The 15,081-nt window shown below is 37.3% G+C and overlaps 3 protein-coding genes across 5 annotated transcripts in view; 1 reads left to right on the top strand and 2 right to left on the bottom strand.

Annotated features, from left to right (window-relative positions):
- Positions 1-13,762, bottom strand: part of LOC129565153 (pseudouridylate synthase RPUSD2-like) — a 233,904-nt gene extending 220,142 nt beyond the window's left edge. The window contains exons 1-2 of one of the 3 annotated variants that reach the window (XM_055439713.1): positions 13,434-13,739; positions 12,869-13,348 (exon numbers count right to left, since the gene is read on the bottom strand). In XM_055439713.1, the coding sequence (XP_055295688.1) occupies positions 12,869-13,180 (312 nt within the window). In that variant the 5' untranslated portion in view covers positions 13,181-13,348; positions 13,434-13,739. Of the gene's footprint in view, positions 1-12,868 lie in introns of all 3 variants that reach the window. The other 2 variants (XR_008687583.1, XM_055439712.1) reach the window with 2 other exon arrangements.
- Positions 1,496-2,181, top strand: LOC129565165 (E3 ubiquitin-protein ligase MARCHF3-like). Its single transcript, XM_055439728.1, has one exon. The coding sequence runs from the start codon at positions 1,533-1,535 to the stop codon at positions 2,166-2,168; it is 636 nt and encodes a 211-aa protein (XP_055295703.1). The 5' UTR covers positions 1,496-1,532; the 3' UTR covers positions 2,169-2,181.
- Positions 13,763-13,848: 86 nt separating the features above from the next.
- Positions 13,849-14,860, bottom strand: LOC129565151 (U6 snRNA-associated Sm-like protein LSm4). The gene is made up of 4 exons (XM_055439686.1): positions 14,740-14,860; positions 14,626-14,667; positions 14,418-14,516; positions 13,849-14,229 (listed from the first exon to the last, which is right to left on the bottom strand). The coding sequence occupies exons 1-4, from the start codon at positions 14,740-14,742 to the stop codon at positions 13,936-13,938; spliced, it is 438 nt and encodes a 145-aa protein (XP_055295661.1). The 5' UTR covers positions 14,743-14,860; the 3' UTR covers positions 13,849-13,935.
- Between the last annotated feature and the right edge of the window lie 221 nt (positions 14,861-15,081).

The following is a 15,081-nucleotide window of genomic DNA, read 5'->3' as shown; positions in this document are numbered from 1 at the left end:
TGTAATAATCACATTTTGGCTTGGCGAAGCGATAATAACTTGTAGAAAATGTACAAATCGTGCGGCTTCGAGAAATCAGCTAAAGCAATCGTAAAACGAATTGGTTTCAGTCAGGTAAACGGTTTAGCTCATTCCAATGAAATATTTATAATCGATGTTATTCATCTTTAGCACGATTGCAATGCACGCGTACGCGTTCATTGCAAAATGTATGCAGAATAATTTCGTTCTAGTTAGACGCGTCAAATGAATCAACAAAGAGAGCGAGAAAGAAAGAAACTGTACGATAAAAATCAGTTTGTGTTCCACTGTCGCTACCGTTTATCTTAATGACACACAAACAAAAGCCGTTGACACCCCATTCGAATTAATTGAATAGGAACGGAAAAAAAGAAGAAGAGTTACATCGCCTGGGTGAAAATGACGAAGAAAAATCGACTGCATTGCGTGTAGAAAAATCATTTGCCACGCTGGCAATGTTGAACAGAAGCGGGAAGAGTTCGTGACGTATCGAGCGCTCGTGAGAGCTCGCGCATACACACACATTCAAAATGTAAAAACGCCAATATTTTGATTTCTCAAGCATTATGACATATTTCCATAAGGATATAGTGTGCAGTTTGCCATATCGATCGCATTGCTATCGCGCGTTCCTTTTGCAAAGTCATGGCAGTTGATGTATCCCGAAAAAAAACCCGTTCGATTCATATAAATCCAACGCGTACAATGAGCAACGTCGAAAGTAGAAAACCTTTGGCTAAGGTTACCCAGTGCGATGAATATGAATTGAATCGTGAACAGCGCATTTTTTATCGGTGTGTGGTAAAATCAATCATTGCTTTGGAAAAATGACTGAAAACTCATAATCTATGGCATATTCCGACCGTGTTATTTTTTTGAATTCACAAAAGTCGAGAGAAGCGCTTCAATAAATTTCATTTGATAGAAACAGTTTTTTTTCTATTCGTTCGTTGTTGTAGCCATTTCATGTGAACAGAAAAAATATGCAAAATTGATTTTCAGTGGTGTGGTTCGGCACGGGGTTCGGCGACCTAACTCCGCCATATTCATATGCATGTTGTCGCATTATTTATAAGATAGGACTATCACCTGCAACCGAATCGAATGGATAGTCCGGGTGGGGAAATGCAAATCAATACCAAGCATCGGTTCGGATATAGAAATATGCAAGATAAACATGCAAAGCATAGACGCGTACGGACGAAGGTGCGACGAACGTATCAACGGGCGATCGTGCATTGCGAGACACACGCGTACGTGTGTGTATGAATACAGTATACAGTAAACAACGATGGCACTGGTGATACGTCCGTCGCACGGTCGTCCGTATGCGTCTATGCTTTGCATATTTATACAGTATAGAACATCTAGGTAAACATATTTCTATGTCCGAACCGGTGCTTGATCAATACACACACACACACACCAGGGCGAATGAACGTAGTAAACATTGCATTCACATTTCAAAACTGAATCGCAAAATTGTTTGAGTGAAATTTCAAAATAGTAAAATGGTTACAAATGACGAAACCATTGAACGAGTGGAAGAAGTGTTGTCTCGTGTGGATTCGGATGAGGCATCAATTTCCGATTCAGGCGACGACGAGTCGAAGGAAGACCAACTGTTTTGTAGACTGTGCTATGGTACAAAGTACGATGACAGTAGTTTGATTCAGCCGTGCTCGTGCAAAGGAACGATGGCCAAAGTGCATCGACAATGTCTCGAAAAGTGGTTGAATCGTATTGGATCGAAACAATGTGAACTATGTCGGTTTGAATTTGAATGTGACGAAAAACTACGATATGGATTATTTCAGTCAATTGGAATCTGGATGAGACACAATGGCCGTCGTCGATATATATTGCATGATTTCTGTTTGTTTCTCACGATGAACGTCATCACATTATCAATGATTGTTCTACTGCTGCAGGCTATTCATCATATTTACAGTGACAATTTCATCAAAGACGCGCTTCCATTGTGGTACTTGATTGCTTTATGCCTGGCCGCTGCTCTTTGGATTTCCATTTACTTTTTGACATTTGCCGTTTTCTTCAATACACAAATCCGACCTTGGTATAAGTGGTGGAGATCGGTGAAAAAAATCACCCTACTCTCTAATTCACGTCGTGTGTTTCTAACCTAATAAAAATACATTTTCATGTAATTTTTCCATTATGTTTTTCTTTTGGTTTCGTTTTGTTCAGTTTCTGTGCGCTCGCCGTTTTTTCAACGTGTGAAAAATGAGACGATTGCGTGTGCTGTCTGGTAATGGTGTTTTTTTACGTGCATTCTCTAATTTGTTTGATGTATGTGTGTGACGCACACGTATGAATTTATGAATTTCACCATGTAAATGCAATGACTTGTTTTATTACATTATCGCATAGCCAAAATGAGCGTCAATGCTACTCAAATGATGACTTTTTGCGTTGCGTAACTCATTTGGATAAATGTTGTAGCCATTTATCAGGTGTTTGTTTTCAGATTCGATTGTGAACGTTATTAAAAGGTAAATATTTTGTTTCACCAAATACTGAATTCTAATAGCATGTGTTGAATTTGTATTTGTTGTTGATAACGCCGAAAGTGATAAAAGCATTCGGTTGAACATGAACACGAAACGAAATTGAGGGAACTTGGTGAGAAGCATAACCCAAAATAATATCAACACAAAGATACGCACAGCTATTAAACTTGACATTATTCGGGTCAGTCTGATCAAATGAAAATACTGTGCTCAGGTAGCATAAACTTCATGGTACTCCATCACATATGTACAGTCCCAAAAACCACGCTATCTATTCATATGTTATCAGAGATCAAGTAACAACACGACTGAAAGAAATTTTTGAGGTAATCTTTAAGGACATTTTACTTTTCCGCACACTCCGAACTTTGTATGGAGAGGTATGATAACTGGCCAAAACAATCCTTTGACACTTTTAAAGCCAATTTATACTTTTCTAGTGATACAAATTGAAGTAAGTCATTTTGAAAGACTGAGGTGACTCATTCGTGTTGAAAACTGACGATTTTTATTGCTTTGAAAACAAATTTTTTGTTACTTTTCTGGGAATAATTTGTCAAGAACATTTCGAGGAAAAATGTTGCCATCATCAGCTAATTATTTTTGATTTGTGGAAAATAAGTCATTAAATGAAATATAATACGGTATTTCTCCCACTCACATCTCTCTATATTGGCATGAGCCAACCATACATTTTCCAATCGAACACGAATTTCCAATATTTTGTGTGCGAAGCCCCATAAAAAAAGGCAGAGTCCTGAGTTAAAAAAACGATACGTATAAATTCGCATACTTCTTTGAAGAAGAAAAAACTTGATCCGGGATGAGAGGTTGAAAAAGAAACCTGATACGTTTCAAGTGTTACTCTATGAATACTTTTTTGTTGTTGTCCGAACCAATCTTTGTAATTTGATATGAATGAACCCAAAGCATCACTGAATCGAAGGCAATATGTCCCACTGAAATTGGCCTATAAATTTACTTTCTATGCAGAAAACTCAAATGGAATCTAATTGATAATGATTTTGTCGACAAAAGTCGCCTACGAATATATTTTCTAAAATTGTTTTTTTCTCTGTAAACCGTGGGCACAATTGAGCTTGTCGTAAATGATAAAATGACAGGTGATTCATCTTGTGGTTTATCAGTAGTCATATTTAGATATGAATGCCAAAATGAAATAGGCACCATCGCCGCTACTGTGAAACTGTGACGCAATTTATTTTGCCCATTTCATCGAATAAAGTGAACATGATTCGCCAGCAAAAGTCCCTTGTTTTATTTGTACTTATCGCTACTTATTGTATCGAACGAAAATCGTATATTTACAGTGCATTTACATTACATTTTCTCCTCCTTCGTGCAATTGAAAAAATTCCATTGGAAAACATAGCTTTGTTCCATTTCATAAGCTAAAAGCGAATGGCAACTATGTTTGCAAATGTCCAAAAAGATAAAATCCAGGAAAAGAAAAATGTGTCCTGCACAAATGCAAACGACTCAAATAGCGAATGAATAACAACAGCCAAACGAATCGGGAAAAAAAAGAATGCGAAGGCCAAAGCAATTGTTTTTCGAAAGCTTATTTATTCTGTAGCAGAACAAATAGATTTTCTATTTGTATCAAATATCACGTCTATTCGAGCTGGCGTTCCGTATGCCGTACATACATAGATAAATTTTGGTACGTTCTCTCCCTTATCAATGGTTTTCACTTTGTTTGCATTCACAAAATGCAAATACTAACTAACAAAATGCTTACCAAATAAACAAACGGAACAGTAAAGACGAACAACACCAAACATGCAACGATGGCTTTGCTCTCTGTGCTTTTTTCAGTTTTTTTTTCTGCAACGATGCAAAATATTTAAAAGTATATTAAAGTCATGCGATCTAATCCACTTGGGTTCTATTAAACGGGAAAAAATGGAAACGAAACTGGAAAAGTGAGAAACGAAGAACGAAAATGTTGTTTGGAAAAAAGAGACCGTCGTTTTTCTCTCTCCCTCTGTTGATGGCGAGAAAAAACGATGGTGGAAAAAACTGAAAAAAAAAATTTAACGAATGGATGTCGCTGTATTTTTCGTTGTGTGTCTGTGTCGCTTTGTTTATAATTAAAATTTTGACCGTGGCCAATGTGTTGCGAAAACATGCGACCAAACATTGGCAAACACACTACAGACTAGATGAATAGTGGTAGCAGCGCATGGTGTGAACAACTGCGAAATACTGATAATAAAATGTTTGGACAATGGAAATGGATCCGTTTAGTTGCATATTCTTGCAAATCGCCATAAATGTAAACAGGGAGAAAGTGGGATAGAGCGAGAGAGAGAGACGAAAAAAATGCTTTTAAAGTGATAACAATCTATGAATGTGCAGTGTGCACATTTGGCGCCCGCCAGCACATCACACAGCTCGTTGAACGAAGCAATGGTGCAGACGGTGCTAAAGTGAAGTTTCTTCATTTTGCGAAGCAGAAAGACAGTTTCATCGAGAAGTACCCCAAAATGTTGCGGTGCAGAGACGATGCGGCCACCAAAATGATGATCAAACGTCTAATTGGAAAGTGAAAATTTTCTAAGACCGAAAATGACTTCAACCGCAGCCAAAAAAACTCGAATGGTTTCGCTTTTTTGCTGAACCGGGCGAATACCATGGATTTCGAAACAAGCTCCACTATTAACACGTTTGTTCACTTATCGCAACAGATTAGAGTACGTTATACACAATCAAGTCCCATCCACAAATTGAGTCCATTTGCAAGCGTTGGTGCAGTCGCAACACTCATCCGTTGAATGACACCAGCACAGCAAATACTATACACAAAACGAAAGCCAAAACCAAAACCAAAAAACGAAACAAACTCACTTCCATCACATACATTTCGGATGAGATCACATTGTGTGTGTGAGCCAAAAATAGAGTACAACGATATGCACTTGATGCTCAACGATGCCACCGATAAAATTTGAAGGAATTACGAATATATAAGTGAATGACACAGCGAAAATGTGCTTAACATGACTTTGCCACTTTATGAAAATACACTACGTCACACACACCCGCTCTTTAATAGATGGGGCAAGTAAGTGCATAAATTTTTTGCCACCAAAATTTATCTGATTGAATTACAGTCGCCGTTTAGTAACCATTACATTGGTTGGAAAACGACGAAGAAAAAAAAACGGCATTAATCGTTTGAGGGTCGATTCATTTCAGCTTATCTTGTCAATTACATCATAAAATCAAAAGAGATTTTATTCGCTGGCATGATTAACTATTTTCAAATCAATTTACTTGACGACCTCCGTTGTAATTCCGACATAAAAATTAGATTAAATTATGCTGCTGCTGCTGCTGTTGCTGCAATCAAACGATGCGAGATACGATTCAATTGTGTTTTTCTCGCTTGTTATTGCCATCGAAACAAGCAATAAGATAACGGATGAACTGCATTAAGAAACCAATCAAGCATACTGCGAATCAACTGTGATTGGCAACAGAAGCAAAGGGTGGTAAGAAATCTACAAAGCAAACCGAAGCAATATAAAGCGGCTCAGGTTGGGCGGAAGATACGTGAAGCCTTTGAAGATGCGTATGAAATGATTTTTAAATAGATTTTTCTCATCTCTGAGATTCTCCGACTGAGAATGAATAACAAAGAGGTTTCTCTTGTTTATTGGATTTAAATGACAATATTAATCTTTTCTCACTGAATGAACTTTACAAGTCTTTTGATTATGGGTTTTAATAAATCCGTTCAAGCTGTTTAGAACTTGAAATCAAAACTGAATCCATTTCTGGCGTCGCTTGAAGCTTTTGAAGCGATTGAGTTGCCCGTTGCTGACTGCAGATACGTTGCATCAAAGTGATAGAAATGTAAAAGCATTTTCTGTTGGCATCTTGTGAGGGTTGGAGTACAGAAAGAAATGGAAATCAGCTTGTGTATGTAAATCCAACTAAACGATATCGATGATTCCATAGTGTGATCGTGTATGTGTGTGTGCGCCTTGCAATTCGCTTACAACACTTTCTTAAGCATGTTTTTTCTCTGTATTTTTTTCGCATTCTTTTTGCCTTGACTATTATACTTAGTGGATGTCATTGCTGCATCTGCCATTGCCGCTTCTCTCCCGGTTTTCTTTTCTTTTCTGCATCTTCGCCAACAAAGTTGTGCATCTCGTTATTTGCGAAAAAACATCGATGCGACGACATTGCATTGATATTTCCACTCAATTTTCCACGCTATTGAATCGATTTGTATGGATAGTGCCAATAGAAATGGCATCGAATCCATGTCAATCAGATTAGAAAACTGCGAAAGTGTTTATATTTGCGAAATGCATTTGAATGCGAGAATATTGTTATGTGTGTGTGTGAAAAAGGGAGAAGCCAAATCGTATTGCAAAATAACTGTGAAATGTATTTTGGTGTGAATTGGTTTGTGATGGAATTAAGAATTGGTGCCATATTCCTTATCGTTGACACACATGCTGACATATTCTTGGGAATTTTTACACACAGAGAGAAAGGCACATAATAATAATGGATTCAACGCCACGGATCGAGTGAAAATGTAATTTCATTTCTTGTTCGACATTATTAATGCTAAAATAAAAGTTATGTTTATGTTGTAGCTTTTCGATTTCCCAGTTTGCAGTCTCTCGTCATCTCACACCACATTCACACACACATGCACAGTTTGCAACATTGAGTTACAGAGACGAATATATTCATTTTCACGACATGACGTCGTACATTTACCCAATGTTGGTGCCATGTTTTTAGCCATGTCTAAACAACAACGCATCATCTGCTGAAAGAGAACACAGTACCAAACTGAAATGACATTCGACATCATCATCATTATTATTATAATTATCGATTGGCATCGTCTAATGAAAATACGGCTAAAATGCTTTTGACGAAAATAGCTTCACTTTGGGATTGGGGCACACAGGGCAATTGTTTTTCTCTTTCGTCCATAACATAAAAACTAGAAAAAAATTCCACGAAACGCACCAACGAATGTGTATTGAAATGGAATGTAGCAGCCAGTGCGGTAATTATGTTTGGTTCGGCCCGTAGGAATCAATATTCTTACACAACATGAGGCTGCTCATAGCAGCCACTCTTTGCCCGCACTCTGTCTGATCTCTTTCACTAACGCAACACAACACATACACAACCAGTTTGCACCCGCAGTCGATTGGAATTGTGCGCAATTATGTATTGATTATTTTATCGGCAGAGCGCTGGCGGATGTTGATGATAACTGTATTTACTGTTACATTTGTATATTTTCCGGTAATGATTACAATGTTATCTGTTGTTGTGACGATGAACGCATTAAGCGCCCGTTAGTTTGGCTATTTTCATGCAACTTTCTCGTTTATCCCAATGCCGAAATGTTGTCGATGGAAGCGACAGCAAAATGAACGGGGAAAGAGAGAAAAAAAACTAACGGCAAAACAATAATGCAGAGGAAAAGAAACTTTAATCAAAAAGATAATGCAAATATCGACTACATAAATTACGGTAGCAGCATGCCATTACACTGCCTAAGTGTGACGTTCTTTGGCATTATTGGAAACGGGTGGTGTTGGGATGGGTTCAGCAGTAGCAGCAGTAACCGAAAGAAGAATGTGAGAATGGGAAAAAGGGTCGACACAGAGACCGGAGTTAATTCGATTAAAATGATCGTGGTGCGAGAGACACAAGTTTTATGAGTTTCGTGCAATTTATCATATAAATTGCAAAGTGTTTTGCTGGCGCTACTCCCCGGCAAACCGATCAGAGCAAAATGGAACGTGCGAGCGAGAAAGCGATTGAGGAAGAGAAAGAGAGCGGGAGAGAGAGAGGACGAGGAAAAAAAATGTATATGCGCCAACAAAATGCTGACTCGGCTGATTTAATTAAAGTTGAACGGTGAGATATAAATTGGCATTGTCATCGCCATAGCCGTGACAATGTTGCTGTCAGGCGACATTATTTGATTTGGTGATGTGGCCAATATCGGCTCGCATACTATTCTCGTAACTGATTAAAAGAGTGTTTTTGTTTAAATTAAATCCTGATTTGACGATGTCAATTCACAACAAATTGTCAAGCTGCCGCTTTGTCGTCCGAATCAATTTCACTGTGTGACAGACGAATGGGACTGATAATTTTTATCAAACTGTGACAAACAAAAGTAATTCACATGGTGTGAACACAAACTAACAACAACAAAAAAGAACACTCACAACAAGTTTCATGAGTTTTCCAAATAAACAACGTTTTTCGAAATTGAAAATTCGCAAATAATTTCGTTAAATTTGGTTCGCGCTCGTTTGCCAACTCGATTGGAAAATTATCAACCAACAATTTCCAAATTTTCCTGCTGGAGACAGGTTTGAGTGTGACAGCAGTGTTTGGGGATAGGGACACGGCAAACGGCGGGCATAGAGAGCTTTATTGCAAAAGTAAATCATTTCGTTTGCAGCAGAATCGAAATTAATATTTGATAAATGCACAATTGCACATATACCTTGGTCAGTGACAAATATTAATGAATGTACGCCTCGCTTATGTGTATCATAAAAACCACGATGCGATTCATTTAGCTGTTGTGTGAATGTGAAAGAGAGACAGCGATAGAACGAGCACGACAGAAGGAAGAGGAGGAGAAAGAGTACGCGCAAAGGGATATTGCAACTTTTTTGACCAGAAAAAACGCCATCTTACGTCGTGCTCGTAAATTATTTTACTGTACATTTCGATGGTAGAGCTTGAACAAAAGTTCAACACTATGCATAAACTCGGAAAGAGCTTGATAAACTTGATGAAATACATATATTTTATGGTAGTTGCAATACCCCTATGAGTACGCGTGTCGAATACACACCAACTTTCCAGCCATTTTGTTTGTTTTTATTATTTTATCGTTCAATTTTCCGCTGGAAAACGCCAAAATGGTAATATTTCAACATTTGTTCACGTGTGTGCAGCATAGCGCAGCACACAAACTATCGTCAAAATGAACTGCCGCAGAACAGTTGCTTAATTATTAATTAGAATCAAATGCCACAACTTTGAAAATCCAATGCGAATGTGTGAGCGAACAGAGTGCTTCACAGTGCTTGGCTAGTTTGAGTTATTTACAATTGCAAATGTAGTGAGATAATGTTCTGCTGTTGTTTGCAGATCCAAATAGTGTTTTATATCCCATTTCATGCGCTTTTTGGTCAACAACGCTGCCTCGTGTAAAAATGATGAATTTTTTTTCTGTTTTGTTTGGGTTGCGAGAGATAAAGGTGAACATATCAAAGCCATTTTATGATTAAATAGAGAGAGAGAGAGAGAGAGAGAGAGAGAGAGAGTCGTGCCATTTTACTTTACTTTATTTGCTGACGATCACATAAACGATTCATAAAATTATTATAACGAACAATGTTTCATTTCAAGCAATACACTCGTCGTTATTAAATGGCTTAAAAAAAGTTACCCACAAGTGCCACGTCCGGTTATTTTTTAATAGAACTGGTGATTTGCTAGTGGTGTGTTAAAAAAAAAAAACAGGAGAATATTGTTAAAATAGCATCATTTGGAGAGAAATTAAATTTTTCACATTTGGCCATATGTTATGCACTGTTGTAAATTCAGTCATATTCCATTGTTTTACGACCGATTTAACAATGCAATTTATTTTCACAACAATTCCAGACCGATGCTTGTTCAAATAGTGCGAGTTTTTCACTTTTCCTCTTACTCTCACAGTGTGTACGTCGCTCTGCAATCCTATCTTATTGCTTGGTCACTCGAGTCTTTCCCTCTCTCCCTTCCTCCCACTCTACTTCTCTTTCGGTACATGCATTGCTACAGCAGGATAATATCATTTTGTGCTTTTATTTATCATTGGTTAGAGCGAATATAAAAGTTGCTGCCCCGAAAGCCACAAGCACAACAGCGACCGAACGACAAAAACGATGAAAATATGTACGCTATGAATGGTCTATAAAATGGCACTGGCTGGAGCATATGTTAGATTGTAGCACTTTTATGTACATATATGTATCTTTTTACAATGACACACTGGCCACCACCACCACCACAACCACCATCATGCACCATGGAGGCACTACATGGAAAATGAAATTGAGTTACACATAAATCTACATTTCAACAGCAAAAGCCGAAAGCAAAAGAACAAGCAATGATATGTGGAACAAACTCATAAGTTCCCATCATTTCAATGCGTAATTAACAAACATAGCTCGTATTTTAATTGGAATCAACGTAACAAATCACATTTTCAGCTAATAAAACTGGGTTATTTCTAAATCCAATGGAGAAATTCACATCACCAAGGTACATCAACTTGTACCAAAAACAAAAAGAAGAAAGAGTCACCTTTCGAAGAAACAAAATATCCGAATAACAAACTTTCGGTTCGCTTACTTCCTACGGCATTAGTTCCACAACAAAATATAAATTCTATGCATAGTTGTGTTCAACAAGTTTTATGATGTTCTCAAAATAAGCAATAAAATTACTTTGACAGCTCATTGTGAGCGGAGTTTTCGGAAAACTAAGACATTCATTATGCAGTAGTATAAGAGCATCAAGTAGAAAGAGTTCTCCGTTGTTTCAATTCTGTCACAAGCCAATTGCGTTTCCTGTAATTTTCTATTCAAAAGTAATCTCAATTCAATACGGAACAAACATGTTTTCGTCATTTTCTGCATTTCAAATGTGCAATTTGCTGGAGTTTATTGTGTTTATTCCCTTCTTCTGAATGAAAAGGTGAATTCGATGGAAAATTTTCCATCTTGCTCGCTACACATGTTCATTCACAAAATTAAGAGGTACAACTTGATCCGAATTACGTGTAATCTCGTTTAAAATTGTAACCTGTGTTTCAGAAGCAATTTCTCTCCTGAGTTACGTTTTTTCCTCCTTTTTTTTCTTTCTTTCTTTTCGTTCTGATTATTACAATTTATGGTTTGGCTGCCGCCATTCCAATGCGAAAATGGTCGCTCATTTTTGTACAGTGCAAATGCATTTATCATTTATGTTTACGGCTAAAGTTTCAACAATTCCTTTTGTCTGGCGTGGATTTAATAGTTTTTTACTGTACAGCCCATGTTCCGTAGTCACTTCGTCTTTGTTGGTTTTTTTTTTCACTTGAAAACTTCAACTCTGGAATTAATCGAGTTGATAATTGTGTATGTGCGGCACACACTTGTACACACCAGAACAACAGGAACAAACAGAAAAAATGTAGTAAATCGACGAAAAGCATACACAACCGATGCATCGAAGTTTTTGAGGGTGAACGAAGTAAAATATTTAAAATATTATATTGGCTGGTTAATTTTTGGATGGTTGTGTATATGTGTTTCAAAGGGAAAAGTTTTGGTTGTTGCTTGTTTTACAGAGTTAACAGGAAAAGTGGCTGAAATGTGCATTAAAATGAATGAAAAGCCGGCGGCAGTCGAAATGTTCCATCATAATGCATGGCAATTTAGTTCTGACAGTTTAAACGTGCTTTGCTGTAACACCAGCGCTCACGATCATTAGCAATGCATTTCCGAATGGAAATTACATTATTGTTTCATCATTATGTGTGTGCATAAACTTTTGACGGTAATGAGCTATTAGTGCGGAACAAAATCTCATTCAATGGGATTTTTTGATACCTTTGTTTGATGATATTCCTGTTGGAAATCAATTGACGAATTTGTTATAAATAATATGTTTGATCTTGCAGTGGCACTTTATCATCAGGAATCATAATAACCAAACATTTGCATTTAACATGGTTATTAAGTACCAGTTAATCATCACAGAAGTAGCATGAATCTACGAAAAAATTATGTGTTTCACTAAAAACACAGAAAATTGTATGTTATTCCATTGAAAACGGTGCCAAATCATCTGCAACTTGATGCATTCAAGTATAATTTCATTGGTGTTGTCATAAAACATTTTGGGAATTTTCGTTGCCTCGCTCACGTAATAATAAACATGAAACAATTTAGCAGAAATATATCATGGTGCCGCATTCCAACATTTAAATAAACACTAAAATTTTCATGCAATTCTTCCTTTTCACGTCATGTGTGTGCAATGCGAAAACAATGTGCATGCATTTTGCATGTTTTACTTGGGCAATTTCTCGTGCGGCATTACGCTGCATTTATGATTAAAATGAAATCAGTTTTTTTAGTTCAGAGGATAGGCAGAAATTCTAGCGTAATTTCAAAAGGACGCATTCAAGTCAATTCAAGTTCTTCTTTTCGATGGAGATTTTTTTCTTCCAAGTAACTTACCTCGTCAGCGAATGGTTCGATCCAAACGACTTGCTCCACTTTTTCTTCCTGCTTACTGCTCGCATCACTGCTTGTTGTCGCCTGAGGTATTGTCCATGGTTTATCCTCCTCCGCTTCTGGCCATAGGCATCGCGGAATCAAAAAAATGTTCTCTGCATCCACCGATTGATAGTCACCGTGTTGCGTTTGAACATTTCTCGAATTTTTCGCGCCACTTGAATCCGAGGCATTCACCATTTCTACACCGGGTGCATCGACCACGTGAACAGCGCTATCTGTTGGCGTATAGGTGATATTTTCACTTTCATTCATTTTTCTGTATTTTCACGATTTCACAATGATTCGTTCTCAATTGTTTCAAGAATTTAAAATTCAATCGAGTTATAAGTATTTAAAATGTACGCGAAAACCTTATTTCCTTCGCTAGACACTTGTTGGTCAATTTGAGATTCTCTGGAGATGAGTGAAAGAGCAAGCACACTAGGTATAAGAATAAACAAGATTATATTTTTTTAAATCTTCACTGAACCACACCAAAAAGCGGAAAAAGTCACAATTTTCGTACTGAATATTGTAAAATCAGCCAGAACCAGAATCATTAAGCGTTCAAATAGTGAATGTCAGAAGAGAAGTCTTCGTCTCGCGTGTTGTTTACTCGAAACTTTCAACGCAGCACAGTGTTTACTACGATTTTACCACCAAATGGACAAAAAAACCAACGAAAAGAATTATTTATCTTAATTTGTCACAATAAAATGAAGCACTGTGCCAATTTAATTGAATATTCGTCACTCGGAACTCAATGAAAGCGTTTTGTTTTAGCGGCTCGTCAATACCCACGTTTGTGTTTATCAATATCAAAACAAACTTTAAGGTTATGTACCATATGAAAGCGCGACCTTTATGTCTCGCGTATTTGACACTTTTCGCATTGTCTCGCCGCTGACATATGCGCTATGCTAAATGAAAAGACCAATCCATTATTTTAGAAGGTTCAAATTCTTATGCTTTTATTTATCATGATTTCCATTAAAAATAATAAATGATTCACATGTGAATGGGTTTGTTCATTTTGGTTGCTGTTGTTGTTGCTGTGGTTTTTTGTGTTGGAAATTGCCCGGACGATTGCCCTGGTTGCGCTGTTGAAATGTGTTTCGATTTTGGTTACCACCTTGGCCCGGTCGTCCCAAGCCTTGTCGTTGGTTTTGTTGGTTTCGGTTGCCTTTCATTTCCTGGCGATTCCGTGCCTTCATTTGGGCATCCTCTTTCACCATATCAATCACCTCGTCCGGAATACGCAAGTATTTGATTGTACTGCCACGAATGTAGCATTCAGGCATACGCCAGAAACGATCACCATCCTGCGAAAAAGGAGCGGAAGAGTGTAGTCAATGGATTTTGCTCAGAATAAAAAATTGGCCCAGAATAAAATAATTGAACAGAAAATAAGTTCATTCACAATTCGTGCAAAGAATAAATTCGTTGCTCGAAAAAAATCTAAGAGGAAACTAAATCGTACGAAACGAAGAAAAATGAAATTGTTTCATACCTTTGATGTGCAAATCACTTCACGTAAATTGATATTCATCCATGTATCGCAGCTCACCAAATGTCCGTTGTATGTTTCGCCGTTCTTCAATTCGACCAACTAGAAATGGAATTGAAGGTTGAAATTTCGTGCAACGAGAGAACCGGCATTCAGAATGACGGTACTGAGTCATTGTAAAATCAATAGATGTACAACCGAGAATACTTACCATTGGATGGCTTTGTGCCGTCTTCAACAAGGAAAGTGGTAGCTGAAAGAAAACAAAGAGAAATTTAGCTTCATTTCAAGGGAAAAAAACTCAAATATTTTCGTTTGAATTTACCATTTTGATTTGATGTTATATTCAGATGATGTAAATCGTCTGGGTTCGAGTCAAATAAATAGCAAAGCTAAACGTTTATGTTGTAAAAGCATCAAACTGTCACGTTATGTCAAACACTCACAGACTGTCAAACCAAGTAGAAAGACCGATGCATGGTTGAACAAACTTGTTGGACGTCGAATGAAAGCTGTTGAATGTTTAATTTCGATTCTTATGAAAATACAGTAGTTTTTCCTGCAAATTCGTATTAAAAAATGTTTCTATGAAAAATCAAAGCAATATCGAGTTGAAATTAGCCAATATTTGTCGATTCCCAACGAAAATTCCTTTTCCATTCATTCC

Source organism: Sitodiplosis mosellana, unplaced genomic scaffold (genome assembly GCF_009176505.1).
Source record: "Sitodiplosis mosellana isolate CC-2019 unplaced genomic scaffold, AAFC_SMos_1.0 Smas_scaffold_2, whole genome shotgun sequence".
Lineage (NCBI taxonomy): Eukaryota > Metazoa > Arthropoda > Insecta > Diptera > Cecidomyiidae > Sitodiplosis > Sitodiplosis mosellana.
Note: the sequence above shows the minus strand (reverse complement) of the source record. Positions and strands in the feature narration are given on the sequence as shown.